We start from the raw sequence: 15,388 nt of genomic DNA, 5'->3' as shown, positions 1-15,388 counted from the left end.
GTTCAATTCCCTGCACCAGCAGAAATGGCTGAAATGCCCTTGAGCAAGGTACCTAACCCCATGCTGCTCTGGATAAGAGTGTCCACCAAATGTCTGTAATGTAAAATCAGAAGTTCCTCAAAACTAAGGACTATAATTATTATGAAATCTAAGGATATTACTTCCTTAAGATCAGCTTTTAAGCTGTCATTACTGCTCTCAATTTAATAAAATGAAATGAAATTAAGATTAGTCTTTGGACTGGATGATTTTCATCACCAGTGATGCATTTCTGAGGGCGATAACTGTAATGTCATAACAACTTAGGCATAAAATTTTTTGAAAACAACTCCTTGCATTGTTTTTCAAGACACAAAAGGGGTAAAAAAAAAAAAAGGCCTCTTTGTTAAAATGCTTAATTTAAAGAAAAATACCCTCAAGTTATTTTACCTTAAAACTATTTCAACAGTAACAATGACGCCACACAAAATACAGATATGATCTTCAACAATAGGTTTTTTGAACCCAACGTAGTAATTTTTAACCAACTGAACTTCCTTGTGTTGACAGTTGGCGGTATAAGACCTGTTTTCTTTTTTTTTTTCACAGTAAGTGGAATCCTCGCTAATGATCGAGCAGAGTCAGGACATAGGAATGAAGAACTACTTGTTTGTTTTCAGGGAATTCAAGCCAGAAGGCATTATGAGCCTTTAAAGTCAAATTGTCAGGATTGAACCAAGTATGCATTTGCAGTTTAGCATATATATATATATATATATATATATATATATATATATATATATATATATGAGCAGTCAGGTGACAGAATGGTGTGTCTGTGTCTGTCTGTGTGTGTGAGCAAGAGAAAGAGAGAGAGAGAGAGAGAGAGAGAGAGAGAAACTTGGAGAGGTGTGGCTTATGAGCTGATCAGAGAGAGAGGGACCAAAGAGAGGTATAAGTACAGATGTAATGATGTTAAAGAGTATGAGAGAGTTTGACCATGATGCTGTTCAGGACGTTGTGTGTGGTGTTTCTATTCCTTGCCAAAGGTAAGTTCCAACCTCGCATGACATGTGCTGCTTTTATTTTGACTTTTACTTTTATTTTGGTCTTTGATGTGAGTTGTACAAATGAGTATATATTATAGCATATATATACCACCACATGACATGATGGGGGAAGCCATGGCCTAACGGTTAGAGAAGCAGCTTTGGGACCAAAAGGTCACCATTTCAATTCCCTGGACCAGCAGGAATGGCTGAAGTGCCCTTGAGCAAGGCACCTAACCCCAACTGCTCCAAAGGTTGCTCTGGGTATGTTACATCACTCTGGATAACAGCGTCTGCTCAATGCCATTAAAATAATGTAATGACATAACTAGTCGCTCTTTAGGAGCGATACAAGACTTTGCAGTTAATTGTTAGTTCATATTGAACAACCAAACGATTCCTTTATTCTTACTTATGGATAAGTAAATACTACTACTTGAGATTAATTATAAGGATATAATTTATGGTTATGGCGTAGGATGTAAGAATATTGTAGGATGAACCAGAATGTATACTGAAACATTTTAAGGAGCTATAGGTATGACAGTCCTTTGGTGATGAAAACAGGACCAAATAAAATTTTTATACAGCAAAAGTATGATTATATAAAATGGTAAAGGAATTACAACAGGCTTTCTGAGATTGAATACACTGAAATGATTACTGGTAATTTATACATATAAGAAAATTATTATATTCATTATTGCGTTTTACTATATTTATTTGAACAAGTTGCTTATTAGGAGAGTCAGCTTGGAATTAGTGTTCTGTTGGTGTAAATTTCACTCATAGAAAGTTTATAGGCCCCAATAAATAAATGTTTGTCGTTAAAAGGGTCGCTGACTGCAAAATATTTGCCAGCCCATAGTAAAACCAAAGATTTAATGATGTCTTTGCTACTAATTCTCTCCTTCTCTTTGAAATCCATCTCAGAATGTGAAAATTTGTTGAGTACAATTATTTAACAGACACTTCATCAAAATGACCTGGAAATGTTTTCATAGACTTTATAATCTTGTGACGTTCCAGAAAAGATCATTGTCGTTGTGCACGGAGCCAATTTAACAGTCAATCAGCCTCAAGATGTCAAAAAAAATGGTTTGCTAAAAGTGATCTCCTCACACAGTGATTGCCAAGTTCATGGCTAGCTATATTCCATAGCAAAATGGACATAAGTTTAATTAATTCGGTTGTGTAATCAGATATGAGCTGTCAAAATGTTCACAATGCTCCTGCGCTGCTGCAGTCGGATTGGAACCTTTGAATACAATTTTTCCTCTTTTCCTAGCAGATATAAGAAAAATTGTCAAAATGTCACCATGTGAAAGCTTTTCGAAGGCCACTACACATCAAAAGAACAGTAACACTTTTCTCTAAGGTGCACAAATAACCAATATAGTATGAATACTTTATATATTAATACATTTAGAGTCAATGGAGTCGTTTAGGAATTCCCATTAATAATGCTAATCATAACATATTTTTAACTCTGATTATTAATATCCCTATTTATACTAACAGCCGTATTATTAAAGGTAATTGATGTTATCCGGACACTGTAGACGATGTAGGTGAGCTAAGACTTTAGGCTAGTTCAGTAAGGGTCAATTTACTTTTTTTAATGCAAAACCAATAGGATTAACAAGTCGTTTTGAGATCATGAGATCCAAATCAAAGCCATAGTGACGTTACAGTATTTTAAGTTTATTTTGGATTGTTTTGTTATGCTTATCATTTTTATGTACTGTATTATTGCCAAAGAAATCCAATCCAGTAGATGTGGTGACAAACATACAGGAAGATCACTTATTTAAATACGCAGGAAGGACCATGGCATGTGGTCATAAAAGTAATTGGAAAGGTTTAATGTAGAGTTGTGTACAGATGTGATTTTAGAAGACTGGATTATAAACTGTACGTCTCATATACAATACAGAGACTGATTTTCTCCCCAATTTGGTCATCAGTGTATTCCTACCCACTAGCTAGTTCTTCCCTATCTTTTGACTATAACAACGTGGCAAGGTAAAGGTTAAAATATGCTTCCCCGAAGACGTGATTTGAATATCTGCATTGTTTTTTTTTTAACTGCTGCTCAGAATTTTGCACAGTAGTGCACACACACACACACACACACACACACACACACACACACACACACACACACACAAAATGTGTTATCGGTTTAGGTTTAGTTTAGAAACTAATCAGGTCTCAAATTTATATCATTTGAGTTAACCTCAAACAAATGTTACACAATACCCAGGATAAAGCAGTTACTGACAACAAATTAATTAAATCTTATATGAATGAGTCTTTTTTTTTTTTTTGCTAAATGTGAGTGCAGACATTTCACATTGTTACCGTGGTTGGATGCAACTTAAAAATTACACACTACCATAAGTTAGGCACACAGTATTCAAACATAAAAGAAGGAAAGGTAATAAGCAGGGATTTACCAAACAGGACAGACTTGAACCTGGAAGTCACACTTCTGTGTGCAAGAAACAGAAAGTGTCATATGATTACACGCATTGTTATGTTGGACCTGTGATTACACAATTAATCGTATTTTGATTGGCATGAATGTCAGAAACTTAATGTACTTTGTGAATTATAATGCAAGGGGTAAAATATTTAACAGTTATTCCATGAAATCGAGTCGTACATGAGCTGATAGTCGATGAGGCGCGTAGCACGGAGTCAGCTATAAGCCATGACTGACGAGATTGAGTGGAATAAATTTTATTCTATCTACATTCACTGGATTTTGAGAAACAGAGCATTTTTATTTTTATTTTTTGCAAATTCGATGAATAGAAACTTTATACAAAATGTCCGACAAAATAATTTCCGCTTAGAATGTAAACAAAATAGAAAATTACCAAATACTTTCATTCCATATCTTGTTGCTTTTTTTTTTTTGTATTTTTTGGAGTTTTGTTTTCGAGTAGAGTTTTTATTTCATCCTCGGTTGGTTCAGCAAAACAGTCCTCCATTTTCTTCTTCTTTAGGTTTTTTTTTTTTTTGGCGGTTGGCAAACTAACTTAAAGGTGCATTATCGCTACTGACTGGGCTGGAGTGTGGACCAGGAGATATTGGGAGGGGAAACAAAACTATATTATTTTCACTATTTCTGTTTCTTTGAAATACTTGATAACAAAGTGATATATCTGACTTGATGCGCTCTGCCATTTTGTTTTTCTCTACTCACAGAATATGAACTGATATCCTAGTAGTAGAGTAGCCAATCAGAGCGCGCAATTGCTCATAACCAGTGAATGTGGATAGAATAATAGGTGGTATTATGCATGTACTGATAATTTTTAGAAAAAAGATAAATATGCCAGGTGTATACAGACATATGAGCTGAACATCCTGTTAGGTCTTTGTTACAAAAAAGGCCTATTTTAGCACAACAGGTAACCAGACAAGGTCACTAGATCTGAAGATAAAAATACAGATACACTTCAAAAAAAAAAAAAAACTTCAGAAGGTGTAGTGCCTTCCAATAAGTCATTTCATGGAGACGCTTCAGGGGTTTCAATCGATTCCAAAGGTTTATTCTGCTGAATGTGAATGTGATAAAAATAAAAAGCTTTCGTCACTAATAACAAAGAAAAGGATATGCTTGTTTAAACTGGGATAAATCAGTGGTGAAAAATAATTAAATCAGTCATTTGATCCAATCAATTGAAAAACCGTATGCCTACTGGCGTCAAACTTTCCAAACATTTCCGACAAAGATCTGTCCTAAATCAGTTTCCTTCTTCTTCCCCAAACCTTTCTCATTAGCACAGGTGAATCATTTAACCCTGTGTGTGCCACTACAAGGGCACAAGTTCGTCAAGAAATTTAAAATCATAAAGGGATCCAACATAAAGGTTTGTTCCTCTGGATAAATGTTTAACGAAACCCACAACAGATCTCCAAGCAATACACTTTAGGAAGCTAAGAACACTTAACTTTACAACGCACCCTTGAGGGATCTTTTCCACAAAATGTCTGTGACATCATTGTGTCAATCAGTAACTTTAGTCATAACTTCACTCACGCACATGCTTGAGGGTAAGAGTTACGGTATGTATGTAATTAACCTATTTTAAAGATAGACTTAAAATCATTACAATAATTTGCTGTGAACAAATACCAAAGTGATGCATCCTTGCTGGTTCTTCTCTTGCAACTCAATTAAAAAAGAGTCGGCTTCGTCATAACGCTGCCCACTGCCACTAAGTCAATCAGATCAGATTAGTTTAGGATAATATTAAGCGAACCCTAGCTACTTTTGACATGCTACTTTTAGTCGAACTAACAGTCCACTCCTAGCCAACTAGCGAGAAATCACTGTAATCCACCTACTTTGTGAGCTGAAGTCAAGGTTCAAGGTACAACCCCGATTCCAAAAAAGTTGGGACAAAGTACAAATTGTAAATAAAAACGGAATGCAATGATGTGGAAGTTTCAAAATTCCAAATTTTATTCAGAATAGAACATAGATGACATATCAAATGTTTAAACTGAGAAAATGTATCATTTAAAGAGAAAAATTAGGTGATTTTAAATTTCATGACAACACATCTCAAAAAAGTTGGGACAAGACCATGTTTACCACTGTGAGACATCCCCTTTTCTCTTTACAACAGTCTGTAAACGTCTGGGGACTGAGGAGACAAGTTGCTCAAGTTTAGGGATAGGAATGTTAACCCATTCTTGTCTAATGTAAGATTCTAGTTGCTCAACTGTCTTCGGTCTTTTTTGTCGTATCTTCTGTTTTATGATGTGCCAAATATTTTCTATGGGTGAAAGATCTGGACTGCAGGCTGGCCAGTTCAGTACCCGGACCCTTCTTCTACACAGCCATGATGCTGTAATTGATGCAGTATGTGGTTTGGCATTGTCATGTTGGAAAATGCAAGGTCTTCCCTCAAAGAGACGTCGTCTGGATGGGAGCATATGTTGCTCTAGAACCTGGATATACCTTTCAGCATTGATGGTGTCTTTCCAGATGTGTAAGCTGCCCATGCCACACGCACTAATGCAACCCCATACCATCAGAGATGCAGGCTTCTGAACTGAGCGCTGATAACAACTTGGGCTGTCCTTCTCCTCTTTAGTCCAAATGACACGGCATCCCTGATTTCCATAAAGAACTTCAAATTTTGATTCGTCTGACCACAGAACAGTTTTCCACTTTGCCACAGTCCATTTTAAATGAGCCTTGGCCCAGAGAAGACATCTGCGCTTCTGGATCATGTTTAGATACGGCTTCTTCTTTGAACTATAGAGTCTTAGCTGGCAATGGCGGATGGCACGGTGAATTGTGTTCACAGATAATGTTCTCTGGAAATATTCCTGAGCCCATTTTGTGATTTCCAATACAGAAGCATGCCTGTATGTGATGCAGTGCCGTCTAAGGGCCCGAAGATCACGGGCACCCAGTATGGTTTTCCGGCCTTGACCCTTACGCACAGAGATTCTTTCAGATTCTCTGAATCTTTTGATGATATTATGCACTGTAGATGATGATATGTTCAAACTCTTTGCAATTTTACACTGTCGAACTCCTTTCTGATATTGCTCCACTATTTGTCGGCGCAGAATTAGGGGGATTGGTGATCCTCTTCCCATCTTTACTTCTGAGAGCCGCTGCCACTCCAAGATGCTCTTTTTATACCCAGTCATGTTAATGACCTATTGCCAATTGACCTAATGAGTTGCAATTTGGTCCTCCAGCTGTTCCTTTTTTGTACCTTTAACTTTTCCAGCCTTTTATTGCCCCTGTCCCAACTTTTTTGAGATGTGTTGCTGTCATGAAATTTCAAATGAGCCAATATTTGGCATGAAATTTCAAAATGTCTCACTTTTGACATTTGATATGTTGTCTATGTTCTATTGTGAATACAATATCAGTTTTTGAGATTTGTAAATTATTGCATTCCGTTTTTATTTACAATTTGTACTTTGTCCCAACTTTTTTGGAATAGGGATTGTACAACGTGTTCTCAGAATGAGTGAAGGAATAAGAGAATTATGCTAATTATCCATGTTGATGAAAGACAAACCAGAGCGGCAGGAGAAATAAATGATAACCTGTTAACAACATAAGCAAACCATCAGTAGAACAAGCATAGATAAAATTTGTTGATGTAAGTAATGGCTAATGTGGTACTAAACCATTTCCTGTTTTTCAGGGTGCCACTCACAGCTGAATGGTAAGTTTTTGCTTACATCATACAAAATATTTGATCAATAATAATTCAGGAATGCAGAGGTGCCAACATTGCTAACAAAAAATTCTAGCAGTCACACAGAAATAAACCAGGGCGGCACGGCAGTGTAAAGGTTAGCACTGTCACCTCACAGCAAGAAGGTTCTGGGTTCAAGCCCAGTGGCCAGCGAGGGCCTTTCTATGTGAAGTTTGCATGTTCTCCCCGTGTCTGCATGGGTTTCCTCCGGGTGCTCCGGTTTCCCCCACAGTCCAAAGACATGCAGGTTAGGCAAATTGATGGCTCTAAATTGACTGTAGGTGTGAATGTGAATGGTTGTTTGTCTCTGTGTCAGCCCTGTGATGACCTGGCGACTTGACCAGGGTGTATCCTGCCTCTTGCCCATTGTCAGCTGGGATAGGCTCCAGCTTGCCCGTGACCCTGCACAGGATAAGTGGTTATGGATAATGGATGGACAGAAATAAACCACGAATTGTAGCTTGGTGGATGAGATATTGTAGGTCATCCACCTAATATTCCACGTAGGTTTCTTCTTGGTTCTCTAGTTTCCTCCCACCTCTCCTAAATTTGCTTCAGCTATCAAAAGGTTTCTTCAGTTTGTCTCTCTGGTGAAAGCGTTTGGTGTTAAACCTAGAACTGAGGGGTTCCCTTTCACAAAAAAGCCCTAAGTAGAAAATTTGAGTCAAGGAACCCTTGTGGAACTTGCTTTCTTTCTTTACCCGGAATTGCTTTTCCACTAGCATCAATTCAGGACTTGCGTCATTTTAAACTTTGTTACTAGTGGATGTTCCTATCTTGAGTTATTGCTGGTTGCCATGGTTTCTCTGGTATAGAGCCTAGTCAGCAAAATATACTGGCACAAACTACATAGCTTGCTTCTATTTCAGGGCCAATGAAACTGGGGCAAAGTCAGAGAGCATAAAGGATTATTTGAGACATGAACAGAGAAAGAGTATTTCAGAGTCACTGATGTCACTGAAATACTGTTTTTCTTTGTTTGTTTGTTTGTCTTTATCAGTCTGTGGCCAGGCTACTCTGAACACCAGGATAGTAGGAGGACAGAATGCTATTGAGGGGTCTTGGCCTTGGCAAGTCAGCCTGCAACGACAAGGAAGTCATTTCTGTGGTGGATCCCTCATCAATGATCGCTGGATCCTCTCGGCAGCTCACTGCATTGGAAGGTGTTATATAGAATAAAAAAATATATACAAACAGCCCAAAGTGCTTCACATATGTAATAATGCAATGTAATAATTCTGAGGTGATGGTGACAGGAATGGTTATCTGCTTTTTCCAGTAAAACAGCTTCCCAAATGCTTGCGAAACTGGGGATGCATACTCTGTCTGGAAGCAACCCTAATATTGTGACAAAGTCCATCAATTTAATCATCATTCATCCAAACTACAATAATCAAACATCTGACAATGACATCTGTCTACTGGAGCTGTCTACTGCTGTAACGTTCAATGATTATATCAGTCCTGCCTGCCTGGCTGCAACAGGAAGCAGTGTTTTCAATGGCACCATGTCATGGGTCACTGGCTGGGGAACAACCAGCTTTCAAGGTGAGAATGATTATGGCTGGTGTAGCTGTTGTTATAACTTAAAAGTCAAGTAGTGTCATATCCAGAATATTCTTGAATTCAAATTTTAATTCTTAAAACTGTCAGAGAGATTTGGTTAGGCCATTAAGAAAGCAAGTAGTTTTAATGATGCTCAACTTGTGTTTTGACAGGAAGTCAACCCTCTTCTGGGATATTACAGGAAGTTGAAGTCCCAATTATTGGAAACAGACAGTGTAACTGTCTTAATGGAGTTGGCAGTATCACCAGCAATATGTTGTGTGCTGGGGCCTTGGAAGGGGGCAAGGACTCATGTCAGGTATTGTCATCTTAATCAGTTTACTTCTTGTATTATAGCCCTTTCCATTTGAAGGTTTGTTTTATTAGAAGGTATTCATGTCTGCCTGTACTGCACAGGGTGACTCTGGAGGTCCACTGGTCATCAAAAAGGACTCTAAGTGGATCCAGGTTGGCATTGTGAGTTTTGGTTTTGAATGCGCTCGCCCAAATTCCCCTGGTGTGTATACAAAAGTTTCTCAGTATCAGGATTGGATCGATCAAAAAATCACCACAAACCAGCCAGGCTTCATCCAAGTTACATCCAGTGGCACTAATAGCGATTTGCAGGTGTCCTGCAATGGCCTGCCGCCTGTTACCACAATCACACCTACTACTGTCGCACGTAAGCTTATCTGCATTTTCCCTAAACTATTCCTGATGAAGTTACCAGAAGCATACTGTGCTAAAATAAACAAACATTTCATTTCCTCTCTCTTCAGCTGTGGTGTGTGGCAGGGCTACGCTCAATACTCCTTCAGGAGCAAGCAGCCCTTTGGCGTCAGCAGGTGCGTGGCCATGGATAGCCAGCCTGCACCGTAATGGTACTCACGTTTGTGGTGGAACACTGATAGCTGAGCAGTTTGTCATGAGCTCAGCTGATTGCTTCTCTAGGTAAAAAAAAAAAATGCAACCGAAACAGCAGAGTAGTTGTTAAACATTAAAACTTTAGCCAGATATTTAAACTGCATTTTGATCTTTCCATCCAGCTCAACCAATTCCTCTGACTGGACTGTGAAACTGGGTCAGCTCAATCAGAACGGCTCCAACCCCAACGAGGTGTCTGTCACTGTGGCTAATATCACATTCAGCAAAAATAGCAGCAATAACATAGCAGTGCTGAAACTGTCTACCGCGCCAACACTTTCCAACTTCATCCAGCCCATATGCGTAGACCTGGGGAATACCAACTTCGCCACTGGTACTCAGTGCTGGGCAGCTGGCTGGGGCTCAGGAGGAGGAGGTACAGGTTTATTTTTGTATGAAACAAAATAAGCGTCTAGTTCCATATCAAACCAATTAATGTCAGCATTTTTTAGGCTCCTGTTGATCCTTTCCACCTCATTTTTGTTATCTGTCTGCTATAGCTCAACAAACACTTCAGCAGTTCAACACTACTATAGTGAACTGTGGAAATGCATCTTCACCAAACAGCATCTGTACAGAAGCCATTCCTTTAGAGCAGGTCTCTGAGACTTTTTACTTGTTTACTCTTTTTACATTTCAATTACTCGGTTAGCAAATGCACTATAAGAAAAACTGACCTGTGGTCTTTTTTTTTTCTCCATCAGACTCAAACAGGAGGTCCTCTAATGTGTAAGATTGGGACATCATGGATCCAGGGTGCAACTTTAACCCTCACCAGCAACAGCTCAAACAGCACCACTGGATCCAACAACAGCACAAACAGCACAACTGGATCCAACAACAGCTCAGACAATACCACTAATTCTACCAACAGCTCCAACAGCTCCAATAATTCTACCAACAGCTCCAATCATTCTACCAACAGCTCCAACAGCTCCAATAATTCTACCAACAGCTCCAACAGCTCCAATAATTCTACCAACAGCTCCAATAATTCTACCAACAGCGCCAACAGCTCCAGTAATTCTACCAACAGCTCCAATAAGTCTACCAGCAGCTCCAACAGCACCAATAATTCTACCAGCAGCTTAAAAAGAACCCGTCGCTCCACTGAAAGCTTGTCTGATGTGTCATCTCGTAACACAATACAGGTCTTCACTAAGACATCCAGCTTCAAAAGTTTCTTGGAATCTGTAGTGGGTTCTTTCCCTTCACAAGCCAGCAGCACAGATTCGCCTTCCACAACTTCAGGCTACAAACCTTTGCAATCCCTTTCAGTTGCCTCAGTCTTTCTACTGTCCCTTCTTGCCATCATCCAAATCTTTGGTTTAGAATAAGCACCCCTAATAACGTGATATATTTAATCAGGAAAAATTAAATTAAGCTAACGGATAAAATATACTATATCTCTATTGATTCATCTTTCATGTTTACCGAGAAAACTCTGAATGTAAGGAGCAATATTGCAGACTTCCTATTTTAAAGCGAAAATTCTTACACTGATTTTCATCTCATCTCATTATCTCTAGCTGCTTTATCCTGTTCTACAGGGTCGCAGGCAAGCTGGAGCCTATCCCAGCTGACTACGGGCGCAAGGCGGGGTACACCCTGGACAAGTCACCAGGTCATCACAGGGCAGACACATAGACACAGACAATCATTCACACCTATGGTCAATTTAGAGTCACCAGTTAACCTAACCTGCATGTCTTTGGACTGTGGGGGAAACCGGAGCACCCGGAGGAAACCCACGCGGACACGGGGAGAACATGCAAACTCCGCACAGAAAGGCCCTCGCCGGCCACGGGGCTCAAACCCAGACCTTCTTGCTGTGAGGCGACAGCGCTAACCACTACACCACCGTGCTGCCAGTACACTGATCTTTTTTTTTCATAAATCTTTTTTGCACTTTTTACCTGCCTGGTTTGATGCAGCAAGCTCAGTGCAGGGGTTTCCGTTCTAGTTCTGTTACAGCTAAATCATATCAGTAGATAAATATCCCATTCTTCATGACTTTCTTGTTACAAATGCCAACATATAAGTTTTGGATATGTAAGCTGAATTCTATATAAAACAGGCCAGTATGAGGCTTCCAAAGAGTGAGCCTTATTGTCGCAAGTTAAAATCTTTAACCAATCATAGACAGAGTTCAAGATCAAGATAAGAAAAAAACAAAGACGAGGCAATCATAGGCATCTATATGTTCATATACAGTTGTATATGGAATAAAATAGTTAATGCTCTACTCTGAGTACATTTAGCTTTCCTACGCTGAGAAAAACTTTGCTTGAGAATAAAATACCAGAGGCTAGGCATTGAAAAGCTGTGATTTCAGTGCCATCAAGCTGCCATGGTTGAGTCACTGAGCAAGACCTTAACCCTCAACTGTTCAGCTGTATCCTGCCTCAGCTGGAAGTCACTTTGAATAAAAGTGTCAGGCAAGTGTAGCAGATTACTTTTAATCTAAACTTTACCGTATATGACTGGAAACTTACACTGATGAACTATAAAAGGTAGTCTAAAGTTGTAACTTGTAAAATCACAGTACTTTATGGAAAATGTTTTACAATTATTTACTGTGAAAATGATAGCACTTTAAACACTGTCTGGTAAATGACTCAATAGGTTACAGGCTTTTTTTTTTTTAGTGATATGATGTCATGTGATGGATGTCATGTGAAAGGCAGCGATTAAACTGGGAGAAATATCTGCCATAATTTAAAATAAATAAATCATGAAAAAAACTCAACGAGGCAGCTTTTAAAATTTAACTGATTCAGAATAATATATATATATATATATATATATATATATATATATATATATATATATATATATATATTTTTTTTTTTTTTTACTTTCATACAGTATGTCCCATAATTAGGGGACATTTATTCAGCTAAATTAAAGATGGAACTGTATAAGGTGAGAATCCTAAGAACAGAATCCTTCTGCTTTGCACGAGACAGCTAAAAATTGTATCAAATGATACGAAGATGAAGCTACAAGCATGATCATTCTCCGAAAAGGTTCATTAATATGAAATATCCATATTGCAAAATCAGTAATAAACTGGGCTAAAAGATTTTTAAGGTCAGGTTGATATTTTTTTCCAGTAATTCCTACCAAATGAACTTTGCTCATATTTTAGGAGCAACATTATTTTTATGTTTATTATTTTTTTAGTAGTGAAATTACACCTTGTACAGGCTGAGTGTATGCTGAATGTACCGATGAAACTGTACAGTCTTGTATTTTGCTACATAGCTGTTTAATTGTATTGTAATTACTTTGGGAAATTAAATGCCATTGCATTTAAAAAATGTTTGATGGGTTGTGTGTCATTTTTAAAATTTGTTTTAATGTTTTATATTTTGCAGAAGAAAAATCGGTGCTCAAAAATTATTTTTGTATTATAAAGTACAGAAATTGAGCATAAGGGGGAATTAAAAAGTCCGTCAGGCACTGTTATTAGTCACTGTGTATTTTAATATCTTGCGAGTGTTAGGTTTTTGATCTGTCTGTACCTAAGGAGGTTGAATTGACAAAGTAGGATCTATGAATGTAGACCTCTGCTGCCTAAGAGATACTGACTTACAGATATCCCGGACAAGCCGCCATAAAACTATTAGGTTTTGATCTGTCTGTACTGAAGGAGGTGGAATTGACAAAGTAGGATCAAGGAAGGTAGAGCTCTGGCACCTAAGAGATTGTGCCTCATGGATATCCAGGAGATATGGACCTAAGTAAGTCAGTCAGTCAGTAAGTAAGTGAGTAAGTCAGTCAGTAAGTAAATGAGTCAGTCAGTCAGTCAGTCAGTCAGTCAGTCAGTCAGTCAGTCAGTAAGTCAGTCAGTCAGTAAGTCAGTCAGTCAGTGAGTGAGTAAGTCAGTCAGTCAGTGAGTGAGTCAGTCAGTCAGTCAGTCAGTCAGTCAGTAAGTAAGTCAGTCAGTCAGTAAGTAAGTCAGTCAGTCAGTCAGTAAATACAGTGGTGCTTGAAAGTTTGTGAACCCTTTAGAATTGTCTATATTTCTGCATAAATATGACCGAAAACATCATCAGATTTCCACACAAGTCCTAAAAGTAGATAAAGAGAACCCACTTAAACAAATGAGACAAAAATATTATACTTGGTCATTTATTTATTGAGGAAAATGATCCAATATTACATATCTGTGAGTGGCAAAAGTATGTGAACCCCTAGGATTAGCAGTTAATTTGAAGGTGAAATTAGAGTCAGGTGTTTTCAATCAGTGGGATGACAATCAGGTGTGAGTGGGCACCCTGTTTTATTTAAAGAACAGGGATCTATCAACATCTGATCTTCACAACACATGTTTGTGGAAGTGTATCATGCCACGAACAAAGGAGATTTCTGAGGACCTCAGAAAAAGCGTTGTTGATGCTCATCAGGCTGGAAAAGGTTACAAAACCATCTCTAAAGAGTTTGGACTCCACCCATCCACAGTCAGACACATTGTGAACAAATGGAGGAAATTCAAGACCATTGTTACCCTCCCCAGGAGTGGTCGACCAACAAAGATCACTCCAAGAGCAAGGCGTGTAATAGTCAGCGAAGTCACAAAGGACCCCAGGGTAACTTCTAAGCAACTGAAGGCCTCTCTCACATTGGCTAATGTTAATGTTCATGAGTCCACCATCAGGAGAACACTGAACAACAATGGTGTGCATGGCAGGGTTGCAAGGAGAAAGCCACTGCTCTCCAAAAAGAACATTGCTGCTCGTCTGTAGTTTGCTAAAGATCACGTGGACAAGCCAGAAGGCTATCGAAAATGTTTTGTGGACAGATGAGACCAAAATAGAACTTTTTGGTTTAAATGAGAAGCTTTATCTTTGGAGAAAGGAGAAACACTGCATTCCAGCATAAGAACCTTATCCCATCTGTGAAACATGGTGATGGTAGTATCATGGTTTGGGCCTGTTTTGCTGCATCTGGGCCAGGACAGCTTGCCATCATTGCTGGAACAATGAATTCTGAATTATAGCAGCGAATTCTAAAGGAAAATGTCAGGACATCTGTCCATCTCAAGAGAAGGTGGGTCATGCAGCAAGACAATGACCCTAAGCACACAAGTCATTCTACCAAAGAATGGTTAAAGAAGAATAAAGTTAATGTTTTGGAATGGCCAAGTCAAAGTCCTGACCTTAATCCAATCAAAATGTTGTGGAAGGACCTGAAGTGAGCAGTTCATGTGAGGAAACCCACCAACATCCCAGAGTTGAAGCTGTTCTGTACGGAGGAATGGGCTAAAATTCCTCCAAGCCGGTGTGCAGGACTGATCAACAGTTACCACAAACGTTTAGTTGCAGTTATTGCTGCACAAGGGGGTCACACCAGATACTGAAAGCAAAGGTTCACATACTTTTGCCACTCACAGATATGTAATATTGGATCATTTTCCTCAATAAATAAATGACCAAGTATAATATTTTTGCCTCATTTGTTTGACTGGGTTCTCTTTATCTACTTTTAGGACTTGTGTGAAAATCTGATGATGTTTTCGGTCATATTTATGCAGAAATATAGAAATTCTAAAGGGTTCACAAACTTTCAAGCACCACTGTAAGTGAGTCAGTCAGTCAGTCAGTCAGTCAGTCAGTCAGTCAGTCAGTCAGTAAGTAA

General features: G+C 38.6%; 1 protein-coding gene across 1 annotated transcript; it reads left to right on the top strand.

The window, feature by feature from the left end:
- The first annotated feature begins 945 nt into the window (after positions 1 to 945).
- Positions 946 to 13,070, top strand: zgc:100868 (uncharacterized protein LOC554458 homolog). The gene is made up of 10 exons (XM_060902022.1): positions 946 to 1,028; positions 7,223 to 7,243; positions 8,277 to 8,439; positions 8,556 to 8,824; positions 8,995 to 9,140; positions 9,239 to 9,503; positions 9,601 to 9,772; positions 9,868 to 10,121; positions 10,246 to 10,343; positions 10,450 to 13,070. The coding sequence occupies exons 1-10, from the start codon at positions 980 to 982 to the stop codon at positions 11,080 to 11,082; spliced, it is 2,070 nt and encodes a 689-aa protein (XP_060758005.1). The 5' UTR covers positions 946 to 979; the 3' UTR covers positions 11,083 to 13,070.
- The last annotated feature ends 2,318 nt before the right edge of the window (positions 13,071 to 15,388 follow it).

This window comes from Neoarius graeffei, chromosome 20 (assembly GCF_027579695.1).
Source record: "Neoarius graeffei isolate fNeoGra1 chromosome 20, fNeoGra1.pri, whole genome shotgun sequence".
Lineage (NCBI taxonomy): Eukaryota > Metazoa > Chordata > Actinopteri > Siluriformes > Ariidae > Neoarius > Neoarius graeffei.
This window is presented reverse-complemented; position numbering and strand designations above follow the sequence as displayed.

Coding starts and splice junctions, on each gene's coding strand:
- zgc:100868 (XM_060902022.1), top strand. CDS start 980: ATGATGCTGTTCAGGACGTTGTGTGTGGTGTTTCTATTCCTTGCCAAA. Junction 7,244..8,276: donor GTGCCACTCACAGCTGAATG/GTAAGTTTTTGC, acceptor TGTCTTTATCAG/TCTGTGGCCAGGCTACTCTG. Junction 9,141..9,238: donor GGGGCAAGGACTCATGTCAG/GTATTGTCATCT, acceptor TGTACTGCACAG/GGTGACTCTGGAGGTCCACT.